Source organism: Epinephelus fuscoguttatus, linkage group LG19, assembly GCF_011397635.1.
Source record: "Epinephelus fuscoguttatus linkage group LG19, E.fuscoguttatus.final_Chr_v1".
Classification (NCBI taxonomy): Eukaryota; Metazoa; Chordata; class Actinopteri; order Perciformes; family Serranidae; genus Epinephelus; species Epinephelus fuscoguttatus.
Genome location: NC_064770.1, coordinates 36,476,406 through 36,495,437, shown reverse-complemented (window position 1 = coordinate 36,495,437; position 19,032 = coordinate 36,476,406). Strand labels below are relative to the sequence as shown.

Sequence of the window (19,032 nt, the reverse complement as noted above, 5' to 3'; positions counted from 1 at the left end):
ATAGACACTCATCCCAGTAGTGTCGAGGTGGTTCAGTGGGCACCAGAGAGCTTTTGTTGTATTGACATGATAACGATACGTGTTTCAGGGTTGACGTAACGCCTTTCTGTTATTTAGGAGGTTTTGCTATGTGGTTATGTTGCCATGGCCTTATGTAACATTAAAAAATAATAGTAATAGTTTTAGTAAAAAAATAAAAGTTAAAGTTAAACATTTTGATTTTTTATCCTACCCCATTGGTGGTGCCCCACATGGATGATGACACCCTTAGCATCACATCATGAGGCCTTGATCACAGAAAGCATTTTGCAGGTTGCGAAACATGAGGTGCGAGGCAGAGGGTGCTGTCTGTAGCTGTGGTTGAGGGTGAGAGGCTGTCAGCAGATAAACAGAGATCTGTGTGGGTACATGAGACCCTAAAAAAGAGGCTGGATCATGGGGAGTACCACCAGTTGGTCCAGGAGCTTCTCCTCCATCATGGACGTTTACAGGCAGATTTTAGGATGACTCAGGGGCAGTTTGACAACCTGCTGTCTATCATCAGGCCGTATAGCTCTGGGTATCCAGCAACCGCTACCACCAGTTTCTCCTCCATTGTTTACCAACTGTAAACTTGTCATGACAACCACAGAAGGCCCGCCTCTCAAATCATCTCATACTTAATATCTGACTTGATCTAAATATATCAAATTCTTTATGCGTTGTGATTCAGTGTTAAAATAAAAAGTCCAGTGGGTGGAAACTTTCTTCTATGGTAAGAAAACATTTGACTCATGTGACATCATCAGACCCGGGGCGGTTCCCAGGTCCGGGTGTGAGCCGCCCTACATCAGCCTCCACCACAGATGGAGCTGTGTTCGCCTCTGTTACAGTCAGGCTGAGTCCAGTTGGTGTCAGAGGCAGGAAGGAGGAAGTGGGACCATCCTCTGATTCAACACTAAACCCTGCAGCGATCAGGAGCAGACATGTCCACATCTGCAGCACACTCAGGTAAACTGATCACTTTATGTTTTATTGAACATGTTTAACATGGTTTTATCTGCGGGGTCAGAGGAGAAGTGGCGGTACAGCAGCAGGGGCGGCGTCCCGCTGCGCGTTCACGGTGTTTATCTGCGAGACAACAGCTGCACAGGGCGCTGCCCGTTACTGTTACTGTTACTGTCAGAGTGCATGACAGCGCATTGGAATCAGCTGACTACATTAACACACAGTCTGTCACTTTCAGGAGGAAGACACAATAATCCAGAGAACTACAGTTTCATAAAATGGCTCCAGGCTGCTTTTAAAAACTTGTGTGTCTCCTCTGTGTCAGCACAGGCCTGCACATGCTGTGACATACACATAGATATCTGACTGCACTGAGGGCTTGTTTTTCCACTGCTGTGTGCAGAGCTGAGGCTGGTGGTGCTGGGCCGGACCGGGGCAGGAAAGAGATCAACAGTCTGCACCATCCTGGGCCTGCAAGACCCTGAACAGGGCACAGATGTTACCCAGGAGTGCAGCAAACACAGAGGAGAGGCTGCAGGCAGGCAGGTAGGAGGGAAATACTGTATAATACACATGACTAATACGCATTTCTTATGTTCATTCCTATTCTTGTCTTTATTCTATATCACCGTGAACATTATAGCATCGTGCATATTGTGTATTTCTGAATGTAACATACTAGAGCACACAGGCACACAGGAGGTCAATAAATCCTTGATATCATCTTGAATGATCACAAGACAGGGCTGAAGATCACCATTTAACAGGTGGTCACTTGATGACATTTGCTGATGAAGATTTAAAGCTCTCACTAAGTGATTTAGTGAACCTTAAGTCAAGATTATTTTCTCTCAAGTGTCAAAAGAAATCTTAACAGGACTCCAAGTACAGTATTTTATCCTTAATATTTTAAATACTCGTGTTAAACACTGTAGTGTGAGGCACATTTTTTATTTCTATTTTATTTTATTTACTTTATATTATTGAATACCTTCATCTTATATAGCTTTATACTTCTACTGCGCTTAATCTCAGAGACAAATATTGTACTTTTTTTTTCAATATATATGTTGATTTCCTTTTAGAGCATCATATGTAACAGTGGCCACAGTCAGAGTGATTAAATTACGTATAGAGAAAAGGAGAGATATACACAGAAAGGTGCTTCATCTAAAAAATATTATGACAGTAGCCTTCACACTGAAAGAATTTCAGTTCAGGGTCCCAAATCTCATTAAACACAACACCTCTGTCCTTGTTATAGACTCTCAGTCTCTCCAGATGTGGTGATGTTTAACCATAAGTCCTATGTGGGAACAGAGTCCATCTTCCACACTCATAAAATCAACATGTTTGCGATCACCACTCCAAATATAGCAGCCATTTTTTTGTATTAGCCAGCAGAGGATAAAGGTTGCTGGATCGCTATGACTGGATCAGGTTTCCAAAATGTCTCAAAAGCCTCAGAGAAACAGTGAAAACTTGTCTTGCAATAGTTCAGAGTTCTTCCAACTGTGGATTTACAGCGGATGCAGACATCAGTAAAAAAGCTATGTAGCTAAATAATGTACTTTTTACTCCACTACATTTGTCTGACAGCTTTAGTTACAGATGTTTTAAAGGGCTGCTCAGTGTTTAACCACCAGATGTCACTGTCTTCGCCGCATTTGAGCCTCAAAGCTTCATAAGGCTTCATTTACTTCTCTCATTTAATATCTCTCATATTCTCCCTGTCCAAGTCATGCATGTCCAGATGTGTTCATGTTGAATGTTTGTGATGAACTGAAGGACGCAGTGTTCCTTTATGTGCTGAGAAAATTCCTCTGCACCTTAATAAACTCTTAAAAAAACCCCTCTTGGATCAGTTGGAAAATGAGTCGTCACAAAGCTTCTTTCTGACGCCATGAAAAGCCGACTTTATAAAGATTCATGGTTCTCACAGGACCGTGTGATGTGATTATCTCATAGAATACGATGCTGTAGTTTAAACAACCCAAACATGATGTAAAGGAGTTAATCTGAGCACAACCTCAAACATCTACAGCAGGAACATTAGTCCAAAAACATCAGATATGACAGGAAACATTTTACTGCACAATCAATACTTTTGCTGTAGTGAGTACTTTGAGTACATGTTGCAGATAATCAGTACTTTTACTAAAGTAAAGTTTTGAATGCAGGACTGAAACTTATAGTGAAGCATGTCCTAACCATGACTGTATAACAGGAGCATAATATAGACAGTAGCAGTGGGGTGGGGGTGATTCAGAACGCTTCAGATTGCCACCTTGGAACTACACCTGTGTTCATAAAGAAACTCACATTAAATTGCATTGCAAAATGCAAACCCATCTCCGTCATGATTTTCTTTTCTTTTCAGTAGTGATTTATTAGGGTGCGGGCAGCTAAGCTGCCAGGACACTATTGTAATCCTAGGTCTTCTTCTTCTTCTTCTTCTTCTTCTTCTTCTTCTTCCGAGGAAATCATACTTCCCATGGGTGAAAACTCACCAAACTATTGAATCTTAATCTTGTGTGTCTGCCCCGTGTTGGCAGGTGGTGGTCGTCTCCAGTCCAGCCTGGTTCGGCTCAGACTGCGACCCCGAGGAGAGGAGAAGACACATATCCTCCTTCATCGCCTTATCCAGCCCTGGACCGCACGCCTTCCTGCTGTGCGTCCCCGTGAACCAGCCAGCTGACGGAGAAGCCAAGGCGCTGGACGCCCTGACGGAGCTGTTCGGCCCCTCTGCAGTCAGCACCAACACCATCATACTCTTCACCAACACCGAGGAGCTGGAGGAGGACGAGCAGTTGGAGGAGTACCTCGTCACGTGGCGCAAGGACCTCCGGGAGCTGGTGGAAAGATGTGGCGACCGCTACCACACCCTGGAGACCCGGGGTGGAGAACCAGAAGAGGGGAAAGCTGTGGAGGAGCTGATGGAGAAGGTTGAGGAGGCGGTGACGGAGAGTGGGACGCAACACTTCAGCTGCCCTCTGTACCAGGAGGCCGAGGAGAGGGTGAAGGAGAAGCAGGTGGAGATCCTGAGACGGAGGAGAGGAGAGGACGTGACGACTCCCACAGACTCACAACCAGAGGAAAACACAGAAGAAGAGATGGAGGCAGTGCGGGAGGAGGCAGAGAGGAGCATTGGGGACTTGAACGTGGACGTAGATAATATCTTCCCCTCTGCTGCCGTCTCACCGTCCTCCCCCGCTCCGTCTTTCCTCTGGGGCTTATGGGAGAAGCTGACCAGCTGGGTGAAGTGGCTGCCCAGAGTGGTGCGACGGGAGGCCCTGCTGGGAGCACTGGTCGGCCTGTTTGTCGGAGGGCCGTTTGGAGGTATTATGGGGGCCACGGTGGGGTCGGTGGCGACTGAGGTGGGAAGAAGAAAAACACAGAAAACCAAATAAGAGATAATCTCGTTTATTATCTCTAAAGCTGCACCTTAAAGTCACCTCACTGCTGTATTACTGAGCTAACAGCTAACAGCTAGCACCTTCAAAATAGTATTTATGCTTCACTACTGAGCAACGCATTCATTTTTAATTTTGGAATGGGACCACTCTCTAATAGAGCATACTGTATTATATATTAATGGTTAATAAATCGTGCCTAATGGATCGCTAATAATCCATTAATAAGAATAACTTTGGGTTGCCAGGTTAGAAAACATCTTTGGCTGTTGTATATCTTCCTTTAGTGTAACATGCTCTGTCATCTTAAGTCAGGTTAGTTATTCATCTTACTTCATCTGGCCTACTTACTGAAATACTGAATGTAACTGATTAATAAAGTAGACTTCCACTACAATACTCAGCCAGCATTTGTATGTGGGGCCCATGGGGGCAGTAAATGGGTGGAAAAATGGGCCCTATATGGGTTATGCTAGGGCTACTTGGGTACCAAGTGGATATGGGCCCAAAATGGGCACTTTATCTGGGGCCCACTTGGGTAAACCACCCATGTGTGCACGTCACAATGATGTCACTTTATTAGCTGGAGGCCAAACCTGCCTCTCCCCCACAGGGCTGTAGGCTCCATAGGAGTGTTAAAATGTGTTTGCCTTGTTGTGTTATTGGGAGCCAGAATAGAAGGAGTCATGGCTCAAAACCAGCCACCACTGCCTGTCAACAAAAACAAAGACAACTATGGTTAAATGTGATAAGACCAAAGGACTGGACGGAGGCCATCATCAAAAATGCTCACATGTGCAGCGCACACTTCATATCAGGTTAGGGAAAAAGTATTTCATGTTGTAGGGATGAATAAGGTTATGTGTATTAAGGGTTATCATGTCCACCTCATCAGAAACTGGGGAGGGATTAAGAGGAAGATTGGATTTCTCTGCAACGCTAACTTTTTAGCACATTAGCTAACGTTAGCTTCCATAGCAAAACAAACAAGTGTGGTCCTCCTTTGTAAGATTGGCTTCCTGTGACATCATCCATCCACTGAGTGAGAGCATACGGGTCGGCCAGTCTGGTCCCGTTGGTCAGTGTTTACTTATTCAAGTTCAGAAGACAGATTAGTTAGCAAGCAGCTGGCTATTTAAACATTCAGGAGATATGTAGAAACGTAATTATTTACATAAGGATTTGTGTTTAGAGCCACCAGATTAACAAGACTCCAATATTCACTGTCTTTTTAGCTCTGTTTGGGTCTCTACCAACTCCTGAGGGAAATATCTGCCTCTTTAGCTGCTAAATGTTCCACTATTTTCACCAGCTAGTCATTAAGTCATTAGCCCTTTTTAGATAGGAATTGTACAAATTTGCAGGAAAGCCCAATCAGTCTTTTTCAGCATTGGCAGTATAAAAACAAAATCAGGGAGTGCAGCAAAATGCCGCCTACCTACTTTTGTTTATACAGAATGTGCCTTTTTCGGGGCAATGGGGGGCGTGAGCAAGTAACAAAACGTGTAGCTCAGCGTGTGACGTAAACAGTGACGTGGGAGGGAAGCCGCGGCTGGTCAGTCCTTCGGCGATTCTCTCGTAAGTTGGCCCGTCCTTCACCGTCCCCGTCATCTGACGGTTAATGGCCTCTTCGTTTGCGAGGACAAGGAGGGCGCACAATTCCTTGTCTCCCCAGTTGCTCATCTTTACAGTGTCTGTCAGGTTTGTGTTTCCCTCTTGCTACTAGCTGCTCGCTAATTCCTGCTATCTGCTGTTTCCTGTTTATCCACCGCCAGTGGGTCGCACGTGCGGCGTCATCAACAGCCCCTCCCACAAGGGCATCTCGTTCTTTTTAAACCAAAAAGGGTTCCACCAATATGTCTACCCTATGAGGCAGAAAATTGGGCACCTCGGATCAACTCACCAATCCGGCTCTGTGTGTCTAAACACTCGCAGCTTGCCGTTAAAACGGCTCAACATTCACGGAAAATCTAGCAGTGTAAAAGGGGCTATTGTTTACAGTGTGTTTACAGGTCCTGTTGCAGCCAAAAGTGACACTACTAGAGTGGTGAGAGTAAAGCCAAACAATGAAGTTGTGGGACCGAAAACCAAAACAACAAGCTGAAAAACACTAAAAGGCTCCTCAGAATTGAGATGAAGTGCAGAGTCAGGTGATAATTCTCCGTAGGTTCATTTTATGAGTGAGCCCTGATTTTATTCCGTGTTAACAGAAAAATATTGATGGGTGCAGCTTTAACCAACAACTGAAAAATCAAGTGTCACACTGTCGGAGGATTGACACCAGCCAGATAGACTCTTAACAATTTGACAAACAAAGTCCTTATGAGTGGATTATCAGTGATCTATAAATAAACGATTTATTTATTAACCATTAAAATTGTATCAGTAACAACCAGTTAACCACTTTAAAGGAATACTTCTCCCACAAAATGGCCATTTGTATATAAATTACCCTGTCTTGTTTTTCACTCATGGAGAAAACCTTGTTTTTCTCACATGCCTCCACGCTGAACAAAGAATCAAAATAACCAGAAAATTCATCTATTTCAAGAATTTTCTCTGGTTTTGGATTCTTCATTCACCATGGCATCAGAATTTTCCTCATGAATTCAACACAACACGGGATGAGGAGTTAATATGCACATGGTAATTGTGTGGGTGAAGTATTCCTTTAAGACTTTATAGAGAGTGGCACTGCAGACTGTTAAAACCCTTTTGTAAAGAGGCGATACTGAGAGTCGTCCACACGGTGGAGACATTGACCTTTATACTTGAGAAGTCTGAAATGTTTGAGGTGAACAGAGATACGTATTTACTGCTTACCAAGCAAATAAAAGCTGCTGTTTCAAGAACTTTTCACTGTTACGTCTCTGAGATCTCTGAATCTGAAGTCATGCATTTTTACAGAGTGTGATCAAGTTATGGAGAGTTCCTTCCATCTTCAGATGCCCAGTGTTTACCAAAGGCTCAGAGCACGAGGGCACTTATTTTCTAAGATGCATTTTTTGTAAACAGAGTGCAGTAAGTGTATAATAAGAGCCCAGGATTCATGCTGCATGAACTCAGAGAGCAGCCGTCTCTCCCAGACTCTCTCCTCCTCACACAATGGCAGGTTATGGCTTTGACATTGATGTAATTGATACTCTGCTAAAACCGTCAGTCATAACCCATCCTTACATCTCTCTGCCTTTCTCTCGTTTGTCTCCCTCTAAACTGCCGGCGGCTCTGCCTCGGGAACAGCTAGGCGTTTCCGAATGTGGGTGGTCCGGCCGGGGTGGGAGGGAGAGAGCAAGAGACGGGGAGAGAAAGAGAATTAGCCCGGCTCTCATGTTTCCCAAAAAGAGGAGGGGAGGGAGGGGAGGACGCGAGAAAGAGAGAGTGAGTGAGAAGCAGCGAGAGTCAAAGGCAGAGAACAAGCTCTGGGACTACATCTGTCCTCCAGATGTGGCCTCCACAGTTGTCTGAAACAGGGAGAAAAAAGACGGTTTTAAAAGTAAAGGAAAATTGGTGCTAAACAGTTTTTTATTGTCAGGGATTACACGTACAGTACAGACTACAGTACACAGCCCCGGCTTAAGAGTCCACCCGCCAGGATGTGCTGCTCTCTTTATGAAAGTGCAATGAAACAGCACACTGGACCCCTTGAAGTTAATGTGTATGAACGAACACCTGTCCAAATATTATTCAGCCTTAGTGGATACACACCGCGGATAAGACTCAGAGAGCAGTGATAGAGTTGGCACATTACAGAGAGAAATTAATGAGAATTTTGTTGGAGGGGAACTTGTTTCTCCGGGAAGATATGGGACACAAAAGTATCAAAAATAGCACAAATCAACGCCAGTTCAGTGTCAGAGCGTCGGCCAATATCAGTTCTGGAAGATGAGACATCATCGGGGACGGAGAGGGAGAGGAGGGGATGGAGAGTTTGATTTGTGCCTGTGTGTATAAGCGAAGCCAAAATCTGAACAAACATGTGAGGGAATCACCAGTGAGCCATCATTAACACACAGGCTGTAACTCCTGCTCCTCTCCCTGCGAGAGAAAAATGTTGTTCCAAGGGCCTTGTGGTCCCTCGGCGGATTGGGGGGCAAGTCCGCCGTGAGACGTGGACGCCGCAATATTTTTTTGTTATCATCGCGCCCTATGGGCTGGAAAAGACAGCAAACCAAAGGAAAATAAACAAGATGACACACTTTTTCCTCCGACAGCACAGGGCCGCTTCCCCCTCGCTGCTGGTTTACAGAGACATCACACTTTATCATTACACGCTCCACACTGTTTGTCTTTAACGTGATAATAACAGCTTTCTTTTTTTAATGTGTTTTCACTGACCTAGATCGTATCTGCAGAGATGCAGAGAAATAATTTTTCAAACTGATTAATCTGAACTTGAATTTGCTCTGCATGAGAGAAATATCAGCTTACGCCATAAGTTAGGCTGCAGAAAATACACAACACCCCAAAATAAAACTCCTGACAAAGGAACAAAAACAATAATAGAAAATAAAAATAATTAATGACAGTGATATGGTCCGTCTTGCTTTTTAGTTTATCTTTTTTTTTTTTAAATATGAATAATTAAAAAAAGTTTTTATTTTGAAATACTTTTAAAAAATGGTTGAAAGACAGCAGCAATATGTTAAAGCAAAAATACAGCAACTGCCAAAATGAACTCTACAATACCAAACACCCACGAGAGAGAAATAAAACAAACGCCACAGATCAAATGTATAATATGCAACATACAGCACTTAAAGTGGACTCTGTTAACAGTGTGACCTGAGGCAGTGATCCCAGCCTGTGTCTGTGTGTGTGTGTGTGCCAGCAGGGCTGAGACAGCGGTGTCCAACAGCCGGCTCTCTCCTCCTCTCTCTGGGTGTGCTCGCTGTGAGCCCTCTCATCTTTTTCCCATTAGAGCTGTTTTCATGTTCCTTCCTCGCGTGAGCGTGTGTGGCTGCAATTGTTTATGAAGCAATGCCTGCCCCATCCGACTGTGTGTGTGTGTGTGTGTGTGTGTGTGTGTGTGTGTGTGTGTGTGTCCAACATGGATTTACTCAACAAATTACCCAGAATATCATAAAGAACAAACCATAATGATGTTTACATTTATTTAATTTAATCATTGTAGTGCACACAAGTCATTTAGAAATTGGACAAATTTATTTTAATTTTCAACACTTGGAAAGCAACAATATGAGGTCTGAAATTTAAATCATTTTTTTTTAGTATTATTTTAAACATACCCTCACAGTACGCCTTCATCAGCACCACCTGTCATGTTCCAGACATGTTCATTTTAACTGAATTAAACTGGATGTTCTTTAACACTATTAATTAATTAAAAGTTTATATATATAGTATTTTTTATTGTACAGTTGAACTGTCAGCGTTAAGGTTGGTCTGGTAAAATTTGCATCATCCTACCAGAGGCAGAAACATTATCTGTTATTAGTTCACTATTTTAGCTGTTTTTCCACAAATGCTGCTTTTAGCCATTTCAACTGTTTCCACTACTGTTAGATATTTTATCTGTACGTTACATTTAGCTAACTCTTTCAGCTCTTTATTTAATACTTAAAGCTATTTCCGCTGTTTTTTTTTTCCTCTAGGCCCTGTGTGCACAAAGCATTTTTCTGTCTCAGCACAGGCGTCTTTTCCAATTGCGCTAAAATCTTGCAAATTTTCAGATAGGTACTGTTGACGTCACTGCCACTTCTTTAGCTAGGTCACTAACACGACAAAGACAGAAAAGTCCATTTATAGGAGCAGATCGGCCGGTGGAGTGTTGTGCTTTTATCACCATACGTGTTTTAAGCCTGTCGTTAACTGTGTAGTCAACCCTCTGTTAATGCAGGGTTACGTTAGCTACCTAGCTAATGTTGATGTCAAGTTATTATTGTCTTGGAAACAAAAGGAGTGCTTTTTCATGAAGCACTTGGATGAAGTGCATCCCAGCACCCTGCCACTGCTTTTCTGCCAAATAAAACTGTTTTCCTATCCTTTAACAGTTTTCCGTTACTTTTAACGATTTCAACTATGACTTCATAACCTTAAGCTATGTTAACCTTTTCCACTACTTTAGCTAACTATTTTAACAGTGAATTCAATACTTTTAGCTATGTCAACATTTTCCACTAACGAGACTTTTAGCAAACTATGTCAACTGTTTTTCCACTATCTTTAGTTAACTGTTTTAACTGTGAATTCATTACTTGTAGTTATTTCAATTATTTCTCCCTTACTTTTAACTATTTCAACTGTTTTCTGCTACTTTTAGCTAACAGATTTAACAGTTTTTTCTTTAACGGTACTTGTGGCTAACTATTTCAACTGTGAATTCATTAGCCTACTCCTAGCTATTTCGACATCTCCGCTACTGTTAGCTAATTATTTCAACTGTTTTCCGCTACTGTTAGCTAACTTTTTTAACTGTTTTTCCGCAAATGGTACTTTTAGCTAACTATTTCTAGAACTGTAAATTCATTACTTTTAGCTATTTCAATTATGTATCCATTACTTTTAGCTATTTTAACATTTTCCACTACTTTTTGTTAACTATTTCAATTGTTTTTCTGCTACTTTCAGCATTAATTTCAACTGTGAATTCATCACTTTAAGCTATATTAAACATTTATTCATTACTCTTAGCTATTTCAACATTTTCTGCTACTGTTAGCTAACTATTTCAGCTGTTTTCTGCTATTGTTAGTTAACTATTTTAACAGTTTTTCCGCAAATGGTACTTTTAGCAAACTATTTCTGTAATTGTGAATTCATTACTTTAAGCTATATTAATCATTTATTCATTACATTTAGCCATTTTAACATTTTCCACAACTTTTTCAACTGTTTTTACACTACTTCAAGCTTACTATTTCAACATTTTCCACTTCTCATTGCTAACTGTTTTAACTGTTTAGTTATTACTTTCAGGTGGTTTCAGTTTTTTATCCGCTACCTGTGGCTAACTCTTGCAACCTGGGGTGTTCAGGTGTAACAGCCGACTAAATATGTAGATATGTTTTAATCAAATCACAATTTCTTTTTCCCCCCAAATTACTTGACCTACTTACACCCTGTGAACAGCTGATGTACCCCTGATTGGAAATCACTGACTTAAAGTATCTCCACATGACCCCAAAAATTAATAGGCAGTAAAAATGACGCAGGCCCGAAAGATTAATTTGCTTAAAAATATCCGTGTTTATGCTTAAAAATAATAACAAAATGTATCTTTTCTCCTTATTTTCAAACACTAAAAGAGATCGTATCTGTGTATTATCTGTCACACTGACTGTAAATTCAGATATTAAAACAGTGCCGCTGACATGAAGCAGCTCACATTCATAATTTGACCAGAACGTGTCTCCACCACACTGAACAAGGTGTCAGGACACACAGGGGAAAAAAAAAAAACTCAACAGGAAAGAAGCCCCCAGACAACATGAATACAAAATCACACACAGCTGCTGAGGTTAGGGCTCCGGTGGACACACACTCACACACACACACACCGAACCAGCCGCACATGGACCAGCAGCTGAACTGCTGTTGGGGAAAGGAGAGGCACGACTCGAGTGGAGGTGCGCTGGGTGGACCGGCCGGCAGGAGAGTCACCTTTTGTCCACTCACGCCGGGCCGGTCTGACCCAGGCCCTGTCCAGATGTGACGGAGGGAGTTCTCACGTGGACAGAGACTGTAGAGAAGAAGAAGAAAGAGGAGGAGGAGGAGTGAGGCTTGGATAATGTTGTGTGGTCTGGTTCAGGTTTGCACGCCCTGCCGTCATCTGTCTGCTTAAAGGGAACTCTAAATATGGTCGCCACATTTGTGTCATTTATTTTCACTCTTACAACCTTAACATACGTCCTGTCACTTGGATACCAAAAAGGCATTTGGGCTTGACTAATACCCCGTGGCGACGTGTCAAAATCAGATGACGTTAAATGAGTTCCAGTTCGCCTCAGTTCACTTGCCAAGGGACTGATAAACAGCGAGTAGGAGGGTAAGGTCGCGGACTTGTGTGTGTCTAACAGGCGAGTGTATTAGCCTGCTGTGGGATGTTTCAAAGTATGGGATGAGTGGAGGGGTGCGGATGGACAAGGATGGCAATTACATTAGGAAGAAGGAAGGAGCTATATTTATGAAGCTTAAATCTCGCTGCAGGAAGCCAGATTCACAGGAGGATGAGGAGTTTTTTGGCGTTGCGGTGAGATAACACAGCATGAAAGAAAGAGAGGGAAAGCCCGAGTTCTGTTTGTGTGACAGCTCTGAGGAGTTAGCGGTCTCACACCACACCTCCTGCAGCAGATGGGCTTTGAGGACGAGGGGGGGGGGGGGTTCAGTCAGAACAGAAGACAACTCACTACTTGTGGAGCTGTGGTGCGGGTGTTGGATGGCCCCTGAGCTCACCATAATTGATGAATAGTGTGGTCCACATTAAGTGACATGCGCCGTTGGTTGTAAGTGGGTGCGATGATTGGGGCCCGTTTGAAGCTGGGGCCGTGGGCTGTGTTTGAACCGTCAACAGAGACCCCTCTTCTCTGTAAAGGACACCAGCCTGTGGTTTGGTCGCAGGCTCGGCGCAGGCCAACCTCATCACACACACACACACACACACACACACAAACAAATACGCACACATACGTTACCCTTCAGTAGTATTACAGGGTTTGGGGGGAGGTGATTGTATTATTCCTGCTGCAACACTGACTTAATTCAAGGCAGATCTGACCCGAGCTCGTTCCTCTCCACTTCTGCTCTATTGGATCAAGTCTTAATCCTGCGCTCACCACATGAATGGGAGACACAAAGAGGAGCTGCACTCACTCCTGCCACAGACATCAAATGTCACTCAGGTCCATATGCTGTCATGCAGCTTCTGATGGGTATCGCCGTGTCATATGAAAGCTGAGGGAGCTTAATGGAGGTCTAGAAAGACCAGAGCTGGAGACAGACAAGACGGAAGATTGGAGCCACGTCTCGCAGATACAGTACGCGCCGTCAACCTGGAATTGATCTTCTGTTGCCCTGTTGTTTTCACAGATCTACACACATCCTCCTCCGCCAGGAAAGCCAGAGGAGCTGACCCGTGACACCACTTCAGAGCCGCTGTGCACAAAGCAATCTCTAAATAGGAGCGTCTTAGGAGACACTTTACAGTAAGCTATGACTAACAAACCCAAAGCACCTCAAAACAACACTGGGAAGCGTCCAACTTCCATCGCAGCAACATGAGCTCACGCTCTCAGCCAAACACATAATAACTCCTGCTCAAGGGCCCGTTATTGTCATATCTTTTCAAAGGATGCCAAACCCAAAACACACACTCCGCTCACACACGACCTTGAGCTAACAAGGGATGCAGGCGAAGCTTTCTGGGCTTTTCCAACGACTGCGTGCACCAGACGGCGGATCGCAGGGCAGAGGCACTTGCGGTGGGCTCCATGTTTGGTGTGTGTCACGGTCCGGCTCCCACGCAGTGGAAACACAGAGGCCCCGGGGCGGCGGGTGCTACTGAGGCCCCCTGATCCCCCACTGACGCGCCAGGGTAGACTTGTCCTTCAATCTCCATCTGAAATGAGAGACAGGCCATTGGTGCTCAGGGATGGGCCTCTGATTTGTTCTGTGGTCCCTTTGAAACCATGCATCCTGCAGACGAGAGCAGAGAGGGAAACATCAAGTAAACATGACAGGCAGGACGGAGGAGAAATAAGATGAAGATGTGCAGCTGCAGTGGCTTTACTTTGCCCCAGAGAGGGCAGTGGAATCAAGGTGGCAATGTAGTGTCAACTGTTTTCTGCTAATGTTACCTTTCTCTAAGTTTTTAAACTTCTTTTAACTACTTTTTAGCTAACTATTTCAACTGGATTCTGCTACTGTTAGCTAACTTTTTCATCTTTTTTACTGCTACATTTTAGCTAACTATTTCAAGTCTTTTTGCTATTTTTGGTTAACTATTTTAATCTTTTTCCATTACTATTAGCTAACCATTTCAACTGTTTCTCACTACTTTTAGCTAACTTTTTTTTAAAACAATTTTTCTGCTACTTTTAGCTAACTTTTTAAAACTGTTTTCTGTTACATTTAGCTAACTATTTCAACTGTTTTACTATACTTTTAGCTAACTTAAAAAAAAAAAAAGATCAAAAAACTGTCCTCTGCTGCTTCTTAGCTAACCATTCAAAGTCTTTTCCGCTACTTTGGGCTAACTATTTCAACTGTTTTCCTCTACTTTAGCTTACTTAAAAATAAAAAAATAAAAACATCTTCTGCTCCTTTGTAGCTAACCATTTTAACTCTTTACAGCTACTTTTAGCTAAATATTTCAACTGTTTTTCACTATTTTTAGCTGACTTTGTTAACTGTCTTCTGCTACTTTTTAGCTAACCATTTCAACTGTTTTCCTCTACTTTTGGCTAACTATTGCAACTGTTTTCCTCTACATTAGCTAACTTAAAAAACATCTTCTGCTCCTTTGTAGCTAACCATTTTAACTCTTTTCAGCTACTTTTAGCTAAATATTTCAACTGTTTTTCTGTTACTTTTTCCCCTAACTTTTTAAACTGTTTTCTTCTACTTTTTAGCCAACTATTTACCTGTTTTCGGTTCCTTTTGGCTACCTATTTCAACTGTTAAACTGTTTTTCTGCTAGCAATTTCAACTGTTTTCCACTAACGTTACATTTGGCTAACTTTTTAAACTGTTTTTTCCCCACTACTTTTAACTATTTCAACTGTTTTCCACTACTTTTAGAAAACTTTTGAACTGTTTTTCTTCTAGCTGTTAGCTATTTCAACTGTTTTCCACTAACGTTACATTTGGCTAACTTTTTAAACTGTTTTCTTGTACTTTTTAGCCAGCTATTTACCTGTTTTCTGTTACTTTTGGCTACGTATTTCAACTGTTTTCCACTACTTTTAGCAAACTTTTTAAACTGTTTTTCTGCTAGCTATTTCAACTGTTTTCCACTTACGTTACATTTGGCTAACTTTTAAATTGTTTTTTCCCCAACTAATTCTAACTATTTCAACTGTTTTCCACTACTTTTAGCAAACTTTTGAACTGTTTTTCTGCTAGTTGTTAGCTATTTCAACTGTTTTCCACTAACGTTACATTTGGCTAACTTTTAAATTGTTTTTTCCCCCACTAATTCTAACTATTTCAACTGTTTTCCACTAACGTTACATTTGGCTAACTTTTAAATTGTTTTTTCCCCCACTAATTCTAACTGTTTCAACTGTTTTCCACTACTTTTAGCAAACTTTTGAACTGTTTTTCTGCTAGTTGTTAGCTATTTCAACTGTTTTCCACTAACGTTACATTTGGCTAACTTTTTAAACTGTTTCCTTCTACTTTTTAGCCAACTATTTACCTGTTTTCTGTTACTTTTGGCTACGTATTTCAACTGTTTTCCACTACTTTTAGAAAAATTTTTAAACTGTTTTTCTGCTTGTTGTTAGCTATTTCAACTGTTTTCCACTAACGTTACATTTGGCTAACTTTTTAAACCGTTTTTTTCCCCACTGCTTTTTAGCTAACTAATTCAACTGTTTTCCACTACTTTTGGCTAACAATTTTAACTGTTTATTTATCGCTTTAAGTTTAATTCAATTTTATTTATAAAGCCCAGTATCACAATCAATTTGCCGTAGGCTTAGAGGGCTTTACAACATACGACATCCTTCTGTCTTTGAACCGTCACAGTGGATAAGGAAAAACTCTCCAAAAACCCTTTAACTTGGACAAAATGGTAGAAACCTCAGGAAGAGCAACTCAGGAGGGATCCCTCTTCCAGGACAGACAGACGTGCAAAAGATGTGTCACAGAACAGATCAACATGATAAATGTACACTGATCCTGTGATCATTTTAACTATTTCAGCTGTTTTCCACTACTTTTAGTTAACTGTTTTAACTCTCTGCTTTTTTCACTATTTCAATTGTTTATTCATTACTTTTAGCCAACTATCTTAACTGTTTTCCACTACTTTTAGTTAACCTTTTCCATTGTTTATTTATTACTTTTAACAAGGTCGTGTGTCAGAAAGTGGGGATTTTTACATGTAGTGACTCTGTTGCCATCTCATCATTTTCTAAAGCTCTAAAGTTGTCTGCCATAGAAAAATGAATGTGATAAGTATGTTGAAATCCAGCTCTTCAATGTCAAAAAATAAATCACAAATGTTTCTGAACAGTATTTTGGAGCGGATTTGCTGTCAGATGAACAGTGATCAAAGCGTATGTTGAATCCCTCCCATAACACACTCTTACACAAATGTGTTTCAGTTTGTGCATGGTTTGTGCACAGGCGTGGGCCACAGAGAGAGAAGGAGTGTGTGAGAGACAAATCGTGAGAGAAACAGACAGATTGTGGTGGCTTTGATGTGCACTCAGAGCTCGGTCCTCAGAATAGATACTAGGTGGAAAAAAGGCAATATCATAGGACAAATGTCTCTGTGCAAACCACTACAGTGGAGGAGTGTGTGGGACTCTGTGTGCGTGTTCGCTGCTATAATTTGCAAATGGCTTGCACACACTCATTCATGTGTGCAGACTATCGAAATGTCAATCACGAGGAGTGATAAAGTGGAAAGGAGTTTTTTCTCTCTGGTATCCTCAAGCAGTGCAGACAACTGACACGCCTTTAAAGGGAAACAAAACAGCCCCCACCACATCTAAATCTTGTTGTATTCACTTCTCCTCAGAAGAAACTTGTGTAATCACAACTCTGCCACCAATGTGCTCCCCATATGTCCACTCTTTTGTTTTTGGAGGAATTTGGCTTTTGGGCACATATCTATGTATCTGCTGTTTTCTCTGTGTGTCCTGCATTTTAAGGGAAGGCTGTCTTTGAATGAATGCTGACAGCCCGTCAATTAACACGGACTTGATGGCTTCTTTTTATCAATATCCTACGCAGCAGTATTGATAAAATAAGTTCCCAACCTTGTTTTGTCTGATGTATCCCCCGAGCCCTATCGGATGAACTCAGGTGTCCCTTCATCAACGCCACCAGTCATGTTCCAAATATGGATGTTATATAACATTTTTATTTAGCTGGGGCATAATTACAGCACACACTGGGAGGAGCAAGTAGGCTGATCCCCCAGTATTCAGAAACTGACGTCCAAATCTGGGTTCAAAGGAGAGACAGTTGTTGCTCACCCCCTGCATTCAGAATTTAAGTTCCTGCCCTCTGGTTCCCGCCTCCACCATTAGCCAAAACTAACAGATACAAATTCTCCTTCATACCCTCTGCCATCTCACTCCTTAACTCTGTGCAGTACAGGTAGCATTATCATTAGTTCACATTTTATTCAAGTATGCATTTTTATTTATTTAGTTACGACTGATTTTAGGTGACTGTTGCCTTGTGTGTGTCAACCTTGTTGTTGTAATTGTTGTTGTTTTTATTGCTACTGCGGCAGAATAAATTGCCCCTTGGGAACAAATAAAGGTCTTGAATCTTGAATCTTGAATCTTAATTGGGATGTGACTTGACCAAATACCAGTTCTATTGAGACTGCGAAGCATTTTGAATTTGAAATGTTCACAGTCAGGATCCAGTTTGCATTTTGCGGATAAGGTATTCCACATGTTAATCCACCAAACACAAAAAGGTGAGTGTCCGTTTAGGATTTACATATGGGAACCTTAAAGTTCCTGACGGATGCTCCAACAGGATACTCAATGTGGAATCACAAGGTCAGTGAGCACTTGAGGAACATGACTAATATATAATAATAATACTAATGATACAAATAATATTGATGATAATAATAATAATAATAATAATAATAATAACAGTAAAATAATGATATGAAAATTAAAAAACTAGTATAGTATAGCATACTATAGCATAGTATAGTATGTCGTCCAAAATCATGAAAAAGTCATAGAATAGTATGTCGTCTAAAATCATGAAAAAATGTCATAGTATAGCATGTCATCTAAAATCATGAAAAAGTCATAGTATAGTATGTCGTCCAAAATCATGAAAAAGTCATAGAATAGTATGTCGTCTAAAATCATGAAAAAATGTCATAGTATAGTATGTCGTCTAAAATCATGAAAAAGTCATAGAATAGTATGTCGTCCGAAATCATGAAAAAATGTCATAGTATAGTATGTCGTCCAAAATCATGAAAAAATGTCATAGTATAGTATGTCGTCCGAAATCATGAAAAAGTCATAGAATAGTATGTCGTCCGAAATCATGAAAAAATGTCATAGTATAGTATGTCGTTCAAAATCATGAAAAAGTCATAGAATAGTATGTCGTCCAAAATCATGAAAAAGTCATAGAATAGTATGTTGTCCAAAATCATGAAAAAATGTCATAGTATAGTATGTCGTTCAAAATCATGAAAAAGTCATAGAATAGTATGTCGTCCAAAATCATGAAAAAGTCATAGAATAGTATGTCGTCCAAAATCATGAAAAAGTCATAGTATAGTATGTCGTCCGAAATCATGAAAAAATGTCATAGTATAGTATGTCGTCCAAAATCATGAAAAAAGTCATAGTATAGGATGTCGTCCAAAATCATGAAAAAGTCATAGAATAGGATGTCGTCCGAAATCATGAAAAAATGTCATAGTATAGTATGTCGTCCGAAATCATGAAAAAGT

General features: G+C 41.3%; 2 protein-coding genes across 2 annotated transcripts in view; one reads left to right on the top strand and one right to left on the bottom strand.

The window, feature by feature from the left end:
• kri1 (KRI1 homolog) overlaps positions 1-19,032 on the bottom strand; it is a 602,835-nt gene that overhangs the window by 429,134 nt on the left and 154,669 nt on the right. The window lies entirely within an intron of this gene.
• On the top strand, positions 685-4,797 carry si:dkeyp-69e1.8 (uncharacterized protein LOC100001340 homolog). The gene is made up of 3 exons (XM_049560772.1): positions 685-990; positions 1,391-1,533; positions 3,543-4,797. Exons 1-3 carry the CDS (start codon positions 966-968, stop codon positions 4,395-4,397), a joined length of 1,023 nt encoding a protein of 340 aa, XP_049416729.1. The 5' UTR covers positions 685-965; the 3' UTR covers positions 4,398-4,797.

Coding starts and splice junctions, on each gene's coding strand:
- si:dkeyp-69e1.8 (XM_049560772.1), top strand. CDS start 966: ATGTCCACATCTGCAGCACACTCAG. Junction 991..1,390: donor CACATCTGCAGCACACTCAG/GTAAACTGATCA, acceptor TGCTGTGTGCAG/AGCTGAGGCTGGTGGTGCTG. Junction 1,534..3,542: donor GAGAGGCTGCAGGCAGGCAG/GTAGGAGGGAAA, acceptor CCGTGTTGGCAG/GTGGTGGTCGTCTCCAGTCC.